Source organism: Melospiza melodia, chromosome 2, assembly GCF_035770615.1.
Source record: "Melospiza melodia melodia isolate bMelMel2 chromosome 2, bMelMel2.pri, whole genome shotgun sequence".
Classification (NCBI taxonomy): Eukaryota; Metazoa; Chordata; class Aves; order Passeriformes; family Passerellidae; genus Melospiza; species Melospiza melodia.
This window is the reverse complement of record NC_086195.1, coordinates 92,859,667-92,881,289: the sequence shown is the minus strand read 5'-3', so window position 1 is coordinate 92,881,289 and position 21,623 is coordinate 92,859,667. Positions and strand designations below refer to the sequence as shown.

At 39.0% G+C, this 21,623-nt stretch overlaps 1 protein-coding gene across 8 annotated transcripts in view; it reads right to left on the bottom strand.

Moving 5' to 3' along the window:
* Window positions 1–21,623, bottom strand: part of ELF1 (E74 like ETS transcription factor 1) — an 83,000-nt gene that overhangs the window by 3,560 nt on the left and 57,817 nt on the right. For 6 of the 8 annotated variants that reach the window (XM_063149380.1, XM_063149381.1, XM_063149383.1 and 3 more), the window contains exons 4-8: window positions 17,353–17,460; window positions 16,617–16,781; window positions 11,708–11,791; window positions 8,492–8,684; window positions 6,955–7,422 (exon numbers count right to left, since the gene is read on the bottom strand). In XM_063149380.1, the coding sequence (XP_063005450.1) occupies window positions 6,955–7,422; window positions 8,492–8,684; window positions 11,708–11,791; window positions 16,617–16,781; window positions 17,353–17,460 (1,018 nt within the window). The remainder of the gene's footprint in view (window positions 1–6,954; window positions 7,423–8,491; window positions 8,685–11,707; window positions 11,792–16,616; window positions 16,782–17,352; window positions 17,461–21,623) is intronic. The other 2 variants (XM_063149386.1, XM_063149387.1) reach the window with 1 other exon arrangement.

Sequence of the window (21,623 nt, the reverse complement as noted above, 5' to 3'; positions counted from 1 at the left end):
TTCACACAACAGAAGAAATCCCAAGGAAGAAGTTCATGGAAATGGGGCTGGTTGAAGGTGAAGCACCAGCTAGAGTGATTGCTTCTTTCTTTCAAACTTCTGGAGAACTTGATGCTGGCCCATCAAATGCCAACAACCAAGCCTAAGTGCAAGGCTCAGAATGACATTACCAAGGCTCATACCAAGTCTCCTAAGGGTTATCAGTGCTAACTATTTTTTCCCCCAGCAATTCCCCTGGGACCTTGACAGAAAAGTCATAAATGTCTATGTCAGAAATAGCAACAGGATGAGGGCATCCACTAGGTTCTTTAAAAAACTAAAAAAAAAAGCAAACTATCTACAGTTAATAAACTCGTAATAAAATCAAAATGTCAGACAGGTACAGCTCAACCCAGGAAAGTCTACAGAGACCAGAAATGCAAGTGGAACAGCTATGAAGGAGAGATAACTGACACTTGCCATTAGAAAAGCATCAAAAGAATCAGAATAGATACCAAGGCAGTTCTTTAATCCATGAAGAAACTTACCCGAGTTTGAAGGATTAAGAACAACACAATAGCTGCAATTTTGAAAGCAGGGGCTAAAGCTGCTAGTCTGCGCCAGTAGGCCCTCAAAGTATTATCTTGAAGCTACTTCCTTGTTCTGTAGCTGTTTTGTAAAAATAAAAGCTGCTAGCTGCTAAGTGGCTTTGAAGGATAAGCTCGATATGTGTGAACTGCATCTAAAATCAATGCAGGTATCTGTGAAGCACTAGGAGCAACAGCTCTGAGAGACAAAACGAGACCACTTGTCTCAGAACACTCTAATTAGTATCTGCATATTAATCTGCAGTCCCGTGCCTGAGGTTTACTCCAGATGCACTGTCTTCTCCATCAGCCAAGATACAAATACACGATACACATACACATCGACCTGTACATACACGTATATGCATACACAAACAGGGTGTGCTTGCTACCTGCATGCAGCAGGTAGCTGTACAAGCACATAATGAATATTTATTTATGTTAATGGCAGCCAAGCAAGACATTTGCCTTAGTTGTTAAACCTGATTACTAAATAAAATCTATCTTCCTAAACTATTTGCCTTGAATACAATTGAAAAAAGATACAGCTTGATTAATTGTTTTGTCTGTTTTACAAAAAAAAAGTACACAATAATTAAGGCGATATATTAACATTGGGCTACACTGTTTTAGGTGCTTTTAAGGCTATATTTTGCTATGTTTCTGAATTTCACTGGCATTTTGCTAACAGCCTTTCTTCTCTAAGGTACAAATCTTTTGCGTGATTATTTTAAAAGTTGTTGCTGAGGTTTCAAAAAGAACAAGAACATTGAGCAACAGCAATGGAAAGGAAATTCTGCCATAAAACAATCTGATTACAACTGAGAAAAGAATGACAAAAATTCTGAAGTCATTTTAGCTTTGCAGAAAATGATCATCTATTTCTTGGGCCATATTTTACAGTTAATGGCTTAGAATTGTGCAATATCTTATTAGCTCATCAAGAGATAAATAGTGACAGGCAAGAAAAACAAGTTTATTTATGGTAATTTATGTGAAATTTATGAGATGGAGAAGATACCAAAAATATTGAAGCTGCAAGCCAAGGTAAACCAAGTATTTCACAGCATGGTAATAAAATGAAACAAAGCAATATTAAGACATACGTAGAGAGAGGTAAGAGAGGACAGAAAGAGAGGACTCAACTCTCAATGCGTCCTTTTTACTGAACCACAAAGTCTAACAGTCTTCTTTCCAGAATTTTTCAAAACTGCACAGTCACCTGATTAAAACTCAGGAACTTTGCTGCTAACAGAGCTACAGAACCTCCACCTCTTTCAGCAGTGCCAAAGACATGGAAAGAGAGCTCCTAAGGATATCTTCTTATTGTGCAGAAACAAAATTAATCTAATTAGATGACACTATAGTCCTTTCTGTCAATAAGCAGTCACCTTCTTGCATATCTCAGAAATTAAATCAGAAGTGGGCTTAAGAAAAGGTCGGTTTCAGCTGCAGGAAAATCAAAATGTTTGGTTATAAGCAAAGTCTTTGCTGTGATAGAAGTTGTCCATATTGGAAATGTGTTCTGAGAAACACACCCTGTTGTAAGCTAAATCACTTTTTCTAGTAGAAGCCCATTGAGACCACAGTCCATTTCTGACCAGCACCTCCCTTAGGAAGGACATTTTTCTCAACCTGAAACCTGGATTGCAGTCAAGCCTTCACTTAAGAGATTAGAGATGAGGTCTTTGTAACAGTCCCCTGTTTCCCTTCCTTTGGGGAAGGCTATGGCAGCAGTGTGCCAGATCCAACAATACCTACTGGTCAGTGTGCTGGAGAGCTTTTAGAACTGCAGGCTTGCCTTTGGAGCAATGACAGAAGACTTCTGCCTAACTACAAACAGAAGCAAAGCACGTGCACTGACGGTGGCCGACCAAAGGAAGGGCTTCAGAAGCTGTTTCTGATTATTTGCAAGTCTACAGCTGGCATCATCCTCTTTTGCCTATGCTCCCCATCAAGTCCCGGAGAGACTTAGGGAGCCCTTTACCAAGACCTACACCAGGGATGGTTTTTATTCAGGAGACCTATAGAAATGGCACAGGAGGGATGGGCTACAACACCAGCTGACATCGTGCAGATGGGACTCTTGCACTTATTCAAGAAAAAGGGACTTAAAGCAGATGGCCAATGCAAAGTCTCAGAAGAACAGTGCCAGACTGCTTCCCTTTGTCTGTGGGGTTATGTGAGCTTGAGCAAAGCCAAAAGAGGTAAGGTGTGAAGGATGATTACAGAAAATAATGCTGACATTCACTGTGCAACTTACACAAGACAATGTCTATATAAGGTATGAGATAAAGACACTTCATTTGATATAGCAGCTGTAATCACATTTTCAGAGTTGATAAACTCCTGCTAGACAATTTTTTTTTTTTTTTTTTCAGCATCAGCATTGCTGCAGTCAGATTGCCAAAGCATCACAGCCTGGTCACAGGAACACATTATGGAACAACAGCAGAAAGCATGTGTTTGCTTGGGTACACATGGCTTTCAAAGGCAATTGACTCTGCTTACTGGGACCAATACATAGTGCTGGTGAATTCTTGGCTTCATCGCTGTTCTTACTCAGAATGCTCACACCCTGAAAAAACATAATTCACGTTCAGCTATTTCTTCCTCCTCCTGAATCAGGATCCTGCCACTGCAATCCATGCTTGTGTCACCTTCAAAAGTAATTTTCTACCTTGAAGCTTGCAAAAAGATCAAGATGAAAACGGTGGCTGATTCATCATGTCGAGGTTCTCCCATTCAGAAGTGAACAGAGAGCATATCCCATTGGTCCTCTGTGGCCTGTATTAGCCCCAGCTACAGAACTGAGTCGGGATTCTGGTCTTCTAACGTGCTCTGTCCAAGCTACCACAATGACAACTTGCAAGTACAGAAAGGAAACAGCAAGCTGAATTTTGACAGAAATAGATTAAAACCTGAAGTGTGCTAAAAGATTGCACAGGGTTTGTCAGAAGTCAGCTAATTGCAAGTTTCTTGGCATATAGAGCTGCTAGCTAGAAGGTTCAGCCACGTCCTGTACAGCCAATAGCAGAGACAGACATATAAGTTAAAATTACTCCCTATATGATATTGAACTGTAAGTAATATAAGAATCACTTCTCACTCCATCTCAAATCACTACTACTCTAGATTAAAGGTAAATGAAAATGCATCTCTCTTTATTTGTAGTCCTCATCATTTAAGGGACAAAGTTACTTGTCCAAACACGGGCACCTTTCAGGCCTGTAGGATGCCCTAGGCAAGGTAAGTCACTAGCCAAACAGGAGAGGTGCACTTTCTGCAGCAACAGAAAGGATGCCCTTTAATGCTCAGAATGAGCCAATGTACACAGAGCTGAATCCCAGGCCAGTGCCTCCTAATTCCAAGGCAAAACAAAATAACTCCAATAATCCACGTATTCTGATTAACCTGTGTCCATTATCCTGGTTTAAACAGAACTTTACAAGCACGAAATCCAAAGAAACTTTTCTTCCTCATAAAAGCTGGCTCATCTGTAAAAGTAAGCAATAAAATGCTCATCCAGAGAGGCATTTTTGGTTTTGTCTTCTCACTGGAAACATGTAGTGCCAAACTCAGTTGCATGACTCGAGTCTGCAGTTACTGTGCCTGCATACACTGAGCCAGAACAGTTAGACCTGCAGTATAGCAGTGTGTTTACAATTCCAAATATCCCATTGGGGATACTGGATGTTTTCCTCAGTCAGCAAAACCCAGTTTGCTTGACCTGACCCTGCTCCTGCCCTGTTTCCCAAGCCTCAGTTAGTACATCACAGCCTTCTGTTTAAGCACTGGGGCTGAAGAAGAGACTTTTATCCTTTGTTACTAACACTTCTCCTTGTCTCCCTTTCATAGAGAAGCACCAAAACTTCTCCAAAAAGCACATCAAAAGCCAAGACCTTTCCACTTCAGACTAAGATACCAGCTTTGTGCAGCTATAAATGAAGTCACTGCCTGCCTTGTGAAGAGCCGACCACAGATTTATCAACATGCCCATTCCTTTGAGAATTGCCAAGAGGCTTTGGGGAACTTGGGCCTTGGGCTGCGACATTCTCCCAGTGATGCTTTGGGAGTGCTCTGTACCAGGCAGTGCTGCCTAGTGCAGGTCAGGGATGATGACACAAGCACTTCACAACAATCTGTAAATATGATTTTTTTACCAAAAACCTTAGCAGAGAAGATGCACATGCAAACATTCTCTGAAGGCTATGTTAAAGTGTTAAGATATCAGTTGTTTTGACCTCAAAGATGCTCAATATTTTCTGTATTTTCTTCTCACAACAGAACAGAAGCAAATTGCTGCAGAGGGAAAAACATTTATTTCCATGAAGAAGAGGGGTGAACATTTACATGAGTAAAACTTTAGAAACTAAATTGCATAAGACAAATTATATGGGTTCAAGAGGTTCACGCTTCAAGACAGAGCCCAATCATAAACTGGTATGCATAAAGAAAATCTTTTGAGGATCATTACCAGATCCTGGTTGCTGTTTTGCCCAAATTATCTTGGCTATTTACATGCCCCAGCCACTGAACAGCAACTGGCAACCAAAGCTGCTATTTGTCCTCATGCTTCCCACACTATAAAGTGGCTCCAACCACAACCCCACAGAGTGTGTGCATACATCAGAAGTTTTGTCAGTTCTTAGTCTACAATGGCAGTCATACCTGCTGTACATTTTCAAGTCAAGCAGACCATTCATTTCAACCCTTACAGAAGCCCTGCTACAATGATTCAGAATGTGTACATTCATCTGCCTAAGATTTACAGCTGTCTGAACAAACTGTTGTTTCAGCCTTATAAAACAAGACCTAAAACATATGCTCTGAAAAATGTTCAGTATGTCATTCTTCCTCAACTAACTATTTGAATCTTGCCTTTTGAAGCTGAGCAGAAATATATCTGTCATAAACTACATTTTGAGAGCCTGAAATGGGCAGTGTCTATTGCACAGGACTCATCAGCACCTATTTTGCAGCTTGTCCCAACTTAGGTAAAAGCACACCAAAAACGTCTGGATTGTAGTTTTTATATTCACTCTAACTGCTCAGACCCTTTAGTATAAACGTTCTTAATCAGCAGTACTTCTCTACATTCTGAAAAGGTTTGATGCTTCTGTTTGAACTCCTTCACTTTGTCAGCTTGGCAAAGTACAGTTAGAGATTTCGTGGAATAATGTTCTGGTTAAAAACAATGGATGTGAACCAAGATAATACAGAATATACAGAATTCTAAGGATTTAAGGCTTCTGTTTCATCTGAGCTTCACACATGTATCATCTTTACTATTTTCTCCCTTAGCTTATTACCCAAGGTCTGACTGGGAAATACTGTAATGCAGTAATTAGATGTCATAATGTCACTGAATAGCTTTCCAAACATTTGGCTGGACTTCTTGCCTGCATTAAGTCTTACACATAATTCTGTTTGTTGGTACCATTCCTTATAACATCTATACTACTGATATTGTTTGTGATCCATAATCTAGTGTAGGTCTAGCCTAGAGCTATTTAACTCTGCAAGTTGCTGAACTTTCCCCCTATTCATGTTTAACATTATTGTTCTGCTGACTCATATGGTTCAACTTCTGCTGCGGGACAGAACTGACAATGTCAATAGCCTCAGTTATGTCTGTACTGCTTTCCCTTTACTATGTTGCCCTTGTGCATTTTTACAAGTAAATCCTGCTACCAAGGGGTAAGTGCAAAAGAGTCATGATGCTTAAGTGCTGTGTAGTGTCAGCCAGCTGACTCACAGATGAAGCATGGAAGAATGACTGGCTCCCAAATGTCTGCAGATGCACAACTCCCAAAGGATTAGTCTGCTAATTGTTTCCTACAATTGCAAGAACTTGTTCTTGTTACAGCAGCAAAATGCAAGAGCAGATAATATGGAGCTTTTCCTTGTAACTGGGGACAATAGAAAAGATGCAAAAAATGACAAAAAATTCTTAGAAATAAAAATTAAGAAGCAAAAAGGAAAATAATTTTGAAGGTATTGTGCAAACGCATGTACAATTCAAAAGCAAGGACACCAATGTAAAAGCAGACATGACAACACAACTTCTGCTGTGGGACAGAACTGACAATGTCAATTTTAAAGAGAAGTTGTACATTTTTTCCTTATTAAATGATATCCACCAGGCCTAACACCATGGAAAAAGATGAGCTTCCCTCCACCATAGGCAGTACAGTTATGTGTGTACCTGTCATATTATGCTGTAGTAACTCTAAATTCTTAGGATGAGCCACAAAGACATCATTTCACTTCAACCAAACTGGAAAACTAGCATTTCTTGGAAGCAAAACAAAGAATCAAGTCTATCTAGCCATCATCCAGTGAACATATTATCATTCAAATATTTATTTTCTGTGCATTTTCTTACCTTATATTCTGAACTGAGGAATTTAGCGATTCATCTGGAACATTACTGGTTACAGCTGCTTGTCCTTCTGTGAGGGGCTGCAATGGCTGCATTACATGAACTGTCCGAAAAAGCTGAGCAGGTTGTACTGGCTGTGGAGATTGCATTGTCCTCAAAACTTCTGAACTCAAGCCAGGTGTCTGCTGCTGTACAACTTCAACTTGCTCCTTCAGCTTAGCAGGCTTTGAGTTTCCTGTTTTTACCACTGAAGCTGATCCTCCCTTTGTTCCTGCGTTTGCAGATGCTCTAGTTCTGCTAGGTTGGTTTCTGTTGGCCACAGCAGGTGAGAGCAGAGTTGAATCTGATGATTCAGTGCTAGGGCTGGCATCTTCATCATCAATATAGATGAGATCTTTTGGCATGTCTTTAAATTGATACACCAGGCGCTGACCTTCTACTTTAGCAAGGATTCCCCTTTGGTAATAGTATCTGTTTAAAGTGCACACACAAGTTACACAGGTTTTCTGACAAAAACAAAACAAAGCAACAAAACTCCCAGAAAATACAGCACCAGCAAGCCAAAAAACTTTTATGTGTCTAGTTTCTTCATTATTAAAAGTGGCCAATTTAATAGCATACTTTTTCCCTCAAACAACTTTTTTTTACTGGTATTTCATGCCACCTTTTAACTGCAAACTTAGATAACTCTGAGGAGAAAGAAAAGAACTCCATGACTTCGCAGATCTGCTATCAACTAGCACTTTGTAAAAAGTTGCATGAAACTTTCAATTTTCCTTTTGACTCCTACAGTTCTTTCAACAATCTGAATTCCTGTTTATTCACCAGTGAGCACAGGCAGACATTTTAGCTACAACAAAGTGAAGGGAACAGGACAGGAGAGCACTACTTCTGTTATATTTACAGAATTAGTAGGATAACTTGAAATTATTTGCCAGGGTGAGGCAAATGAAAAGAAATGCATAAAACTCAGTTGGACAATTATCAATCAGCTGATAAGACTGAAGCTCCATGGTCGTCTATTTATTTTGCACAGTTTTTTATGTATGAGAAAACTCCCAGGCATTGCCACATGATTCTATGTTTTAGAACTGTCTGTACACCCAAGTTCAGAGAAGTGAAACCAGAACTGAATTCTAAAACTGTATTTTCCATTGGAGATGGAATCGTGGGCACCAAGTAGAAATAACTTAATGAATACACATGAATGTTGGCAAGTTTTTTGAAAACAGATTGAAATTTTATGTGAAAGGTTTGCCCCACTTGAAATCTTCAGACACAGATAATTAAGAGACTGGCTGTGAAGATGCAGTTTTGCAGCAGTACTGAAAAACATCTATGCTGAAACTGAAGGTGACTGATTTGGAATTGATGTTAGCGAGGGTTAATTTTAGTTAGCTAATTTATTTTGTTGAAATAACATTTTCATTTCCCAAACTAATAGAATACTAGGTTTTCATGTTACTCAAATTAAATGAGGCATTTAATGCATACAAACATTAAAGCAACAAAAACAATCTATCATTAAAAATGAACATACCTGAGAGCTCTACCCATTGTTTCATAATTCATGTCAGGTTTGTTTTTGTGTTTTCCCCACAACCTGGACACAGCTTTGGAATCCACCAGTTTGAAAATGCCCTTCTCTCTTTGAGTCCATTTGATATATTTAGGACATGTAGCTTTGTCCTGAAGCAGTGCTAGTAAGAACTCCCAGAGATAAATTGTATTTCCTAGAATAAAAGAATTTCAGAAACAAACAAAAAAACCAAAACCAACAACAACAAAAAAAGACCAAACAAAGAAAAAAAAAAAAGAAAGAAAAAAGTTATTTGGCCATATTTTATGTTATTAATGATGCAAATAATCTTAAAATTAAGAAGCTGGTATCTTTACAAAACACATTATAATATGTCATCAAGACTAGGAAATAGTGATGGAAGGGCATGGGAAGGGAAGTTATTATAATCTTGTGAGTTATCATAATCTAGGTGTGCCAATACCCCAGCCACTCTGTAACCTACAGCCAATGTGGGACCACCAATATTAGACAGCATTAGCCACCCATGTGCCCATTTCCCTCCTGGCTAATCCAGTTACAGAAGCAGTCACCATTGCTTTACTTTGAAAAGGAACATGTTCAGTTCTACCCCCTAAAAATAATGGAAATTAAGCTGTTGCTTAGATGTTTTGCTGAATTGAGGTGAGAGTTATAATCCTTTAAAAGGCTAAACAAAATCCTTGCCTTTAACAATGAGATTTATGTGGGGCAATCGGTGTTTTATGCTGAGGCAGGCAAACCTTCAATAACAAAGTACAGAAAAAAGTAATTTTTTTTTCATCCAGTGAGTGCTTGTGCTTGCTGGTAGACAACATTCAAATTTCATTTTACAAACAAGTGGGGACAAAAACTTTTATATGAAAATCTATCACATCTGTTCAGTGTTTGCCACATATAAAGAAAGAGTATTAAAATCACAGATGGTGAATACTTAAAACTAGCACAAAATTTGCATTATTTTTTTCTGAAACCACATTTAAGGAGTCTAAACTCATGCGACTAATGAGACCTTTTTTTTCCCATTTTTTTTTTTAAGGCTTTTGGTGTTTGATGTTCTTTTGGGAATCTGAAGCTGCATATAAGCTTCTTAGTCTGAGAAAGCAAGAAAAAACTTCTTGTATCACCTCCCACAAGTATCTGTGCAAAACCAGCAAGGATAGCATGTGCTGAAGTTTCACAAAAAATGATGCCCAGCAGATCAGAAGGTGACAGGATCTCTTTTCATAGCTTCAATTTAGCCCAGCAGATTTTTTCAACTTTATGACCATCAGTCCGAACCTTCTTCCAATAAGAGCTCTCTTAAAAATTGAAATTCCTATAATACTAAACTATACTTAGCAAATATTCATCAAAGTCATCAGCACTGCCTATAAAAAATGTTAGCAGCTCCTTCAGCTGGTGGAAGCTTGAAAAATGAGCATTCCTAGGGAAAAAACACTGCCTTTGCAACACATGTCTCCCAGCTTATATAAACCAGCCTCCCAGCCCTCAGATACCCCAAAGGCAAAACCAGACTGCTTAGGCAAGGCACAGTGTCAGGCAGGAGTGAGAGCATTCCCAGCCATTTACCATCTAATCCAGGCTGTTTTTGTTGTAGTCTAGACTAAAAATGCTCAGCTGCATCAGGGCAACCTGAAAATTTGTCACTGCTTAGCCACTAAAAATCACTGTGAAGAAGACTGGCTGCAAAAAACAGGTTTGCTTTACTTACAGGCAGAATATTTAAACTCCTCTGAGTCACAGCAGAAAAAGAAATATGTGGAAAATACAGTTTTCTCTATGCATCATATCATGTATTTGTATGGAAAGCTTGTAATTTTAGCATACAAGTTCCCCCTAGGTAACAGACAGGCAGCTCTTGTGATTTCCTAGCTGCTTCCCTGACATGGGTGGTCGTATTACTATGCTTTTTACTTCAATTTTGTGTTCCTAAAAATGCAAAACAAATGGGTTTCATAACAAACAGTGGTTTGAGGCAACATGTTCCATTTTATTCCCTTCAGAATTAGCAACTTTGTAACAATGGACAAATGTGAATTATGGAGTATCCTTGCTAACATCAACAGAACTATTGGACTCTTCCACCTTTACATTTTGTGGCTGGCTGCTTCCATACTTTCTATAATTTCATCTGAGCACCACTTGGATGTTCCTCTGATATTCTGTTCATTTTTACATAAAAATCAGGTTTTAATAAAAAAAAATACAACAATGTATATTTAAAATTGATGGCATTAACATGTAAAATATTTATTGATTGCCAACAGGTTTTTTTCTCCCTGTTATTGCAGAAATGCCTCTTCAAAAGAAAAGAAACCCTGACACACTCGTTTGTCAGAGTAGAGATTTTTCTGACCTCAGGAGTGTGGCATTCTTTTGCTGCCAGTGTCCAGGACTGGCTAGGCTGCTGTCCTGGCAAGTACTGCAGGCATGCAAGCACCTCTGTCCCAGGCAGCAGGCCCTTGAGACACAGGGGAGGCTCCTCTGCAGCTCCCAGCAGGGCAGTGCAGCTCGCTGGGGCTGGGATCAGCCTTCCCTTCTAACACCAGCACAGCTGCAGCATTGGGCCCCACAGCAAAGCAACCCTTTTGTCAAAGCTGATGACAAAACTCACAGGCACTACTGAACACTTCGGGCTGAGAAATTATTTATTGTATGTTATGTGGCATTTCTTTTTATTTCTACTTTTTAAACACAGAAGGAATGAAAGTATCAAACCCCCAAGTTTTCTGCCCAAGTGTTCAAGCTGTGCTATAAATTTTTTTCAAAATTCAGGACTTGGTACTTCCTGCTGCCAACTGGCAGGCTTGGTTAGCCTCATGCAGAATTAGACACATACAGATGGAACACATTTGCAAAGATCATCTGTCAAAATAACCACAGCCTAAGAAGCATTAATATAATGCAAAGCACTCCCCAAGACTTCACTCAAAACACAGCAAACTCTGCAGGGATGTTGAAGAGTTTCCAAGAACCCTTGCAACTAAAGTGACAAATACATTATTCTCCCAAGGAACTGGGTATTTCACCAAGAAAACTCATGTGCTCATCTTTTCCTTGCCTTGAGATGTTAACCACCCCTGAAGTCAAGACCTATGTTTGCATCACAAGTGAACTGGTGATTTTTTTTCTTTTTACAGATCACTCAGAAACTATGTTCTCCTAAACATTTTGGTGACAACTATTTGGACTTACCCTTTCCATCTTTGTTTTTCTTTTTCACAGATATGTTTGGAGTTGTAGTAGGGGACTCAGAACGAGACGGTTTTGGTTTCTTCCCTGAAATAAATCATCAGTAAGTCAACAGCAGCTTAAGAAAAAAAAATTACCTAAAAAGGGAAGAGATTTGTTTCTCCAATTCAAAAAAGATTAAATTTCTACCAAGTTGGGAACTCAGTTCTATGCTGAACTTTTTTTTTTCCTATGGCAGAATAGACCTCCTATACTCTTACCGTACTTCTAAAAAAAGACTACACTATGCACTTTCCTGAAGTCCATGCACACTGGAAATTTCTGTGGCTATTTAGGTACTCTTAAGAGCACTTGAAACAGACAAGAAGAGAAAAATAAGCTATTAACTACATATAAGGGCTTAAACAGGAAAAGCTAGATAAAATACAAAGTGCTATTATGTTCACTCATTGCCAGAATGGAAGGTAGGTTCAAAGCAAGCTTGTCTCCTTGTTTAATCTATTACAAATACACTGCCAGCAGCAAACTACACTGTCATCTGAAACAAACATTTTTTCCATCCTCTTGTCTTTTACACCAATTTTACAGTGGCTGCAGGTAAAGGGAAGTCACTTGTTTATGAAAATCAGGAGAAACAGTAACAGGCTCTGAAAAAATACCAGGTTTTAAAGTCATAAGCATGGTGTCTCTCTGGTGAGGAAGACTAAAAGGAAGAAGTTACTTAAAACTGATTACAAAAATGAAGAGCACTCATTTGAAATGTTGAGAAATCAACTACTGACACAAAAGGGAACAAAAAAGCTAAGTCATGCTGAAATATTTTTCAATATAAAACCTCGAACCTATTCTTTTATTAGTTCTCATTCCCTGCAATGGCAGCTTTTACAGGTGATGTAATTAATCAGAAACATTCAGAACTTTCTTTTGAAATAAGAATTTATCTTACCAGGTTTTGCAGGGACCCTTTACTACACTGACATTACTTATATTGTTACCTGTAATCTCTTGAGAGGTAGAACAGACTGAGCATACACAAGACTCAGAGAAACATATTTCGAGTTCAGATAGAACACTGCCATAGTTAAAAATCTAAAGAAATTTTTCTTTCCTGTATTTATTGAACTTCAAAAGAGTTAATGTTCTAAAGAGGCAAGACCAAAAGGTCTATGCAATCCCATACACTCTAACTTTCCAGTTTTGGTTTTGTTTTGAGAGGTGGTTTTAGTAAGGAAACAGCTCTGGTGCAGAGTGAAAGAGTATTTTCACTAGCTCTGAAAAAAACCCAACAGCTCAGTGCCAGAGTGCCAGCCTGCACACTCCTTCATCTTTAACTGCCAGTATCTACAGAGAAATCATAAGAAACTTCGACTTAAGCACTCACTTTTTGACATAAGAAATCTTGCTAAGTCCATCTTTATACCTCCTTTTTTTTTTTCAGCAGTGCATGGGGGACGAGAGGCATGGGATAGTTAGTTGAGAGAGCTACAGTGAGTAAACAAAACCTCTAATTTTCTTGCTTTCATCCAGACAGGATTCATGACTGGATGGGACTGAGAATGGGACACAAATGATACCCACTGTTTTGGCCTGTAATGTTCTTGATTTGAAAGAAGGTAGGAGGGAGGAAAACCTACAACATTATTTTCTTAATATATCATGACATGAAAGGATAAAGAACTACTGGAGTACATTTTTAGCAGCTTTTCTCCACTCACCACTGAAGGTTGTAGAAATGTCTGTTTCACCTAAAATGTCCTAGATGAAGTCACAGGCAAGGATGAGCTTCTAATGCACAAGAAGCCCCTGAGGGTAACTTAGGCTAAGTGCTTTCCCCGTTAGAGCTGTGGGAAGACTCTGTTGTCTCATTTCTTTTCTCGAACAGGTGCAAATGCAGCCACCAAGAGTAGGGAGTGTTATTTTGATATCACTAATTTAGACATTATGTCTAAATGAGTTCAGTTCTTAAAAGGAAATGAAGTGGATGAGAGCTCAATTAGGTCAGGACTGAACTACACCTAGTCAGCTTCAGGAAACTTAAGTACTGATCCCATATAATTTATGCACTTCTGATTAGAGATAGCCAAGGCTACTACATATGAATACAACTGCAAGAGAAATTCTAGGCTCTCTTTCTTCAGCCTAGACTGCTTCAGGACTCTGTAGAAGTCATCCAAAATTAGAAACCAGTGAAGGACGTGAAACTTGTTTACAGAAATGTATTGCTGTTACTGCTGTATATCTGGGCTAGAGATACTTTATTTGGATAGTTTCAGACTACACTGTGAGCTATAATCTCCAGGCACTGACTGATACCATCAAAAAACAGTTAACAGAGACACATCAGATATGTTTCCTTTGTTTAAAAGAAGATATTTTTTTAAAGTCCATTAAGCATGCTTCCTCCTTTGCTTCAATAGAGCACAAATCTGTTGTTTTTCAGAGTACAACATTACATTCCTTTTTAGGAGAGAATTTTATAAAGGAAGGATAAAAAGTGTGCAAGACCTAAGCCTTATGTGGGCCTACCATAATTTTGGACAGCTAATTGGATTTACAATTGGCGTTTTCACTTTCCTATTTCCACAGCTAAAAAACACTTGATGTTAGAAATTCATGCTACAAATTAAGGTGACATTAGGCAGTGAAATGTTCATCCTGATTAAATATCTTATACTGCACCAGAAAATGTAAAATCCATTTTCTTGCACTATTTTCAATGAGTTGTGTTTAAAAAAATGCATGTACAAACAAAATAAATTATATATCTCTAAAATATGATGTATATAACTTATGTGACCACCTGCTGCCAGATATCCTCCACAGCAAAAACAGAACTGAAGGTACTAATATAGCAAATTTCCAAGCTTCTTTGCCTGACATTCCTTTGTTTTCCTGTCTTTCTGATCCATAGCTGAGCAGCTCAGTGCTCAGACATTCACAAGTACAAACATCATCTGCTCAACTCCAAACCCATGCTGGACATGGGTTTGGAGTTGAGCAGATGGGTGGATACAGCTGTCCTGCTGCAGCAATAAGGCCAAAAGGAAAGGAAGTGAAACCACCACATTGCTTCTGATGAACATTCTCTTGGAGGAGCTCTGCTTGGCAGTGCCATTCTGGCCCAGTTAGATGGCAATGCTCTGCACTGTGAATCCCTCTAATTTTAGCTAAAGGCTGATATATATATGCTAGAAGTCTATAAAAGAATCTATAGAATCTATAATAACCCTATAAAATCATGAGTGATATGGACAGGGCAAAACATTCGCCATCCTTTGCCATGCCTCAGAACTGGCTAAAAGAAGGGAAACAGACTGTACTTTAAAAAAAAAAATAACCTACAAACAAAACCCCAAAAGAATCCCACCCACACGCTGCACATTATCCTAAAGTGCACTACAAACTTGATAACATTTTGCAGCAATTTTTGTACAACAAATCCCCAGACATTTTGAAGTAACACGTTTCCATCACTCAGACCATACCGTCTACTTTACAAAGCCTTGAGTTCACTGAAAACTAGTACTTAATGAAACACTAAGCTGATGCCTCTTTTCCAGCTTTTTTTTTTTTTTTCTAAAACAAATACACATTTTCTGTGAAGAAACTGGTTTTCTAACCTACAGCTAGGGAGGAGGAAGGAGTGGGAGTAAGCAGAAGCACAACACGAAGGAGTATGAAAGCATCAAACCAAAGAGGTTAAATATCTGGCAGACAGCAGCTCCTTGTTTTGACCCACACAGCAGTCAACATTAAAAAAGAAGAAGGGAAGAGAAGAACAAACAAAACTCCCCAGTTTAAAATCCTCTTGCAGTTGGTTATCTCACAGTAGTGTGCACAGCCACAGCAGCTTCCCCAGCAGCGCTTTCGGGCAGCTGCTGGCAAAGCTCTCCTCCACAGCAGTTTCAGTTCAGCTTTCTCAGGGGAATCAGAGACTTCCTGAACCACACCCATCCCTGTGAGACCTTGTGACACACACGGGGCTCATGAGGCTTCCCCGAGATATTCACAGGCCAATATGGTCTCTCTCACACATAACAATTCCCAACATTTGGAATTAGCAGCAAAAGTAGCAGCAAAAATGCTCCTATTCCACAGGAGTATGGCTGGGTAGTAGAAGCCTTATTGTGGAAGGCTATTACACAGGGGAACCCGTTAAAGTCCTCATGCTCTAAGGTGAGCCCTAGGATTAGTTCCAGAAACATAACCTCCTTTGTTTATTTTTCCTTTTATATTAATTTGTGGCAAGAGCTTTCACCATCTATATGTACAGCATGACTCTCTTCCCACAGACACCAGCTGCAGAGCCTCTAACGGGGTCCATGCTGAAGCAGCGTGGGAAAACAGGAGCAGAATGTCTGGCTAACACCACTTCATGACTCTTTGGCACAGCACTGACTGCAGTGGAACATCACTATGTAAATGTAATCTACTACAAATGGGACTAACACTTACTAGAGCATGCAGCTATTTTATTAATAAGAAAATAAAAATCAGTAATATTTAAGAAAAGCTAAAAATCCATCCCCATTCTCATCCCATACTCTCAACTGATCAAGTATCTTCAGCTGAAGCTAAATAAGAGCTAATGAAAGTACTTCTGGATTCTCAGCAGCAAAATCTCTGTGGCTTGTACGGCAATTCTGCTCTGAAGAAGAAACTATAAATTGGAACAAGCAGAGATTCCTGTAGGATAAGGAATCTTGTTGCTACTTCTACAACATCATTAATCTAAGAACCTGTACATGTGCTCACACTGTGCAGGAAGAAAATGCTTTCCCCTGCATTTCTGGCTGAGCTCACTCAGTTATTTTGACCTGACACCCCAAATGGTTCCAGACACCCACAAGGAAGAGGCCATGCCACCCCCTACTCTCCTGCTCCACACTGCTGTTCTCAGGTAGCACCTTACCTTTTTTCTTCTTTGGTTGCTCAAATTCTGGAGTCTCCGGTGATTCAGCATAAGGGTCTGGGGCTTGGTGAACTTCCACCACCTCAGGGATCCCATCGAGCGTGACTGACACGTGTGTGATAGGAGGCACCATTTCTTCCTCTTCAGTTGCACCAAACATAGCTGCTTAAGGGAAAGGGACAAAAAGAGTTTTTCACACAGCCATGAGGACTTTAAAAAGCTGGCTTTAGAGCAAAAACTCAAAAATAGAATGAAATCAAACTATGACACTTGAGTCTTTCAAGTGTATAATTCAATATATGTGCTGACATTTTACACAGAAGCACTACTAAAATAGAACAAGTTGATGACAGAACAGACCCCCCAAAAAGCACATTTATCTGCTAATCACACATTCATATGTAAGGCAATCTCTAACTCTAAGTGTATATTCTTTTATCCTTACAACATAAACATCAACCAAACAAAACATTGCAATCTAAACCATCCAACTTCATTCTCACCTTCCCTCTGTAATTTTTGACTCTTTCCTTTCCTGTTCAACATTGGTAGGACAATGAAATCCTTCATTGCCTACAATACTGGACTTCTGATACCTAAACTATGTACATACAGGCTCTCTAGAAATCACAAAAAAAAATCTTACCAATTCCATGCAACCATGCTGCAGTCAATCCCCCCTTTCTTTAACAAATAAACCTGGCAAATAAAGATTGGATTTTCATAAAAAACTTACCCATTCTTTTTTCATCCAACATAGGATCAGGGGAGTCCATATTAAGAAGTGCTTCAGCAGCCTCAATTGTTTCCATTGTTTCATCTCCATCATGACAAGATGCTTCAACTAAAAGCAAGGGAGAAAAAAAAATTAAGAAGCTACAAACTAGATTTAAAGCTTAACATTATATTTATTAGTATTTAATTCTCAGAAAAAAAAAGAAGAAAAAGAGATAGAGATGGTCTTCTACTAGGTGTGTAGCAACAGATTAGCTGGGGAGAAAATGCACACTGCAATAATTTAATTTATTTAGTACAGTACATTTTTCAGATTGCATGTATAAAAAACCTCAAACAAACCAACAAACCCTTTGTTTCTGGGAAAAGAGGCATGGAAGAAAACACAGGTAAGAAAATAAGGAAAAGGGGAGAGGAAAAAGGGAGAAAAAGAGAAGGGAGGGGGAAAACCACACCTAAAAATATCTTCTGTTTTTTCCCAGGGTACCCTACAAGTTTTTGTTTATCTGAGCAAGCCACAAACTTAAGCCTTTGTATCTGCATGCCAATTTCTGCCCAGTTACTGTGAATCCAGGCTCCCTATGAATCAGCGTTAGCACAGGGCTTGCCCAAACAGTGTTCTGCTCTGAAATGATGCCTCATGTTGGAAGTTCCCCACCTCAGTTCAAAGTCCTGCTTTCCCTACTCCTGTCTAGTGTCTTTTTTGAAATTTTTACACCACTTTGGGCAATTCTATCCCACTCCCTTTGCTTCTCTGGTGACTGGGAGCTCTGGAGAGGGGGCAACACAAGTCCTTGCCCAGGCTGAGATAAAGGCTGTGCTAGTCACAGCTGTCTTTAAATTCACTGCTGGTTTTACTAGAGACGAAAACGGGGGCTGTAGAACCTCAAAATAATGTCAGAAGAAACCTAAAGTTGTTTAAAGAAGAAAGAGAGCCATTAGACATGGACAGACTCCCCTTTTGCAGAATAGCTGGCTGCTAAATTTAAGCACTTACTTTTTAGTATCCACTCTTAGCTGATTGTTATCTGGCACTGGAAAACTGAGTTTAAAAACACAGGTATTTCAGGAGACCTGCAAATCACCATTTTCTTTTTTAAATAAGGCCTTACAATTTGTAAAGAAAATTATCTCTTTGAGGAGGTATATAAAAAACCCTCTAGTTTTACTAGAGCTACAGGCAGCTGTGAATAGTTTCTTTACAAAGTAACTGAAACCAAAACCTGTTTTGTTGCAACTGGCATCTCATCAACTCACAATCCTCACAGATTAACACTATGAATTTCAGTTTCCAGCTAACTATTCCTGTGTATTTCTTTGTAACAGCAGAAATGACCACCAAAGAAGCTGTGTTTGTGCAGGACTGCTAGAGCTTCACAAAATGTACTAGGCCAATGGTACCAGACTTCAAAATGAACTGGTTATTAAGTACCATTATTGATCTATGAAAATGCACACTTCCATGCTCCCTATTCAGACCATGGCACATCTAAATGCAAATTTTCTGTCCCTGCTCTCTCATCCCCTCCCCTCAAAACTGTCCCAGTTCAGCCACTTCCCTGGTCCCATTAAGACAATGCCAGAACAGGTGAACCATAAAATGGCAGACTTTGATTAACTGTGGTTTTCAATAAAAAAACTCACCAAATATGACAAAGTTTAAAAAAATTATAACAAGAATTTTAAAAGAATGTTTTCAGGAACTACATAATCCGATTAGTTCCTCCTTCCTGTGCACCTTATATCCATAACTAGCCACATTAATAAGATACAAAGTATAGCAATTGTACATTCTGACAAGTTGGCCTAGGGTTCTTCTGCACAAAAAATATTATCCCCTGTATTTTTCAGAGAAAAAATATTTCAATATTCCCTTTAGAGATAAAACTTCATTCAAAGCCAAATGTTCCAATTAATTTTGTTAATTACTCTTTACTACACGACAGTTAATCATTTAAAAACCCATAAGACTGGCAACAAACTGACCATAAAATTACCATTGCAGTTCTTTCAGGGAAAAGTGCTTTTAAAGATGAGAGTGATAAGGCACATCTGCCTATTCATTAAAAAAAATTACAGCATGAACATTAATATAGCTAAAAAGCTGATTGCTGTCCATGTCTCAGTAGGGTTTCATGTGCAACAGATGCTGTTCTTAAGTTTTCTCCAGGTTATAATTTATATGACAGATCAATTACCAACAGGTGATAGCTGTGCTATTGAAGGGCTGAAGCTACATCCTATAAATGAAAAAAACCTATCAGCGCCCACTACTCTGCAGATAGATCCCTAAAAACTGATTGCTACAGTTTCATGAGGCCTACTGCTAATTTCTGTTAATCCAGGAGAAAAGAGAAGCACAGTGGATGGCAGTCACAAAATAGTACTGAAAAAGAGTAACTTTAAAAAACCTAAATCCTTCATATTAAGCAGTCATCGCTCAGTAATGTTTAGTCATAAATTATGGTGGCTTCAGTTTTGTTTTGCTGTGAACTTCAGTCATAAATATTTTAATGTGGAATTAGCACAGTCTTTATGATGTCTGATCCTCTCTCAAAGGCATAACGTGGAAGCGACTGAAAAGACTGGTACTGACTTCAAAGAGCAAAACAACACATTTCACTGTTGAGAGCAAACAAAATCAAGAAGGAAACTTCAAAGAAGGGAGAAAAGAAAAAAAGCAGCTGAAAAACAGAGTAGGTGGGAAAATTGAGCTATGATTGGCCCCATTTCAGAGGCGGCCTAAAGCAAGCTATACTTGAACTAGGGTCTCCCACACTGCAGTTTCGCATTTCAACTGGGCAGCTGTGGCTACAGCCAGTGCTTGTCCACAGTGGGCAGGGAGGTAACAGGGGCCTCCCTCCCCAGTGTCCTCTCCTCTCCTGTGGGGTGCCTTCACACCCCTGGGCCCCAAATTCTGCCCCACTGCAGTCAGGCTGGATAGCTTCCTGCCAGAGACCAGGGGCTGAGCTACCAGCGTTGACTGCCTTGTCCTGAGCAGGAGCTTTCCAGCCACAGTGCTGGTCCTGGCCCATCCTGCATTGATCCCCTTTCCCTTCTAAGGAAATCCACAGCATGCACAAGATGGAGACTGTGAAACTGATAATTAGTTATCATCTCCTTCACAGCAATCATCTCTGCAAAGTGGCAGCTCTCAATTTCTAAGGACTTTGCCTTTAAAGAAAACCAGATTTCTTGAACTATAATGTATGATGAGAACAATACTGTACTTGTCTGACTCCAAAGTATCCCAGAAACCCTTGGACACCATCAGTTACAAGGATTAAATATTTTCAGTTTCTGGCAGCAATTTGAAAACCCTTCTCAAGTGACCAGCAACAACAACCAAAAAAAAAAAAAAAGAAAAAGAAAAAGAAGGTTAACAAGGGCATTCACAAAAGTGGAGTTTCACAATTACTCATGCATGTAAAAATTCACACACAATATATTACAGTGAATATGGATTCACAAAAATGACTCTATGAAATGCACACAGATGCATTAAGTGGTGCTTAAGTAACAGACTGGGGAAATGCCAGTTGTAGTGTGAATAATTAATATGAACAGCAAGTTGGCAAGAAGTCTCAACATAAAATACTGTTTGAGTATCAAAAACCTTCTTGAATAATAACCTAATTTATTTGTATGGTCACAGTCTGTTCACAGATAATTCACTGCTATGAAAAAAATACTGAGAACAGCTCATGTCAATTTACTCTGTGAACTGTTCCTCATGTCACGTTAATGTTGAGTTCTTGTTTTGCTTTTGGTAGTAAAAGATTGTATCAGAGCATGTCTTTGGAAATAATGTCAAAAGTATGAGTGAAACCAGCAAGCTGTCTTCATCCCTGGAGACAGTCCAGGTGTGGCGCTAGTGGCTGAAAGAAAACTTCTCTCTGTAAAGCATCTACTCCACCTTTGAGATTTTTTGAAGTGCAAAAGCACTTCAAATACATACATTCAGTGAGAGGTTGTTTTTAAAAAATGTGACAGATTTTTGAGCTTTCTTCTTGAGAATTGGTTGTTCTTTAGGGCTACCTTTTCTAATAAAATTTACAAAAAAACCCCTGTATTTCAGGTATGAAACATTACTAGAGTTACTCAGAGTATGCTGAGTATACTTACAGCAGTAAGCCATGCTAGCATGCACATCTTAGTTTATAACTGTATACCCTTGGAAAGTTAAAAGCAGCATCTACTCAAGCTGCATATTCCTACTTGTTGCTATATGTGTTTACTTAGGAATGCAACACATGTTAATTAAAAGCAAAC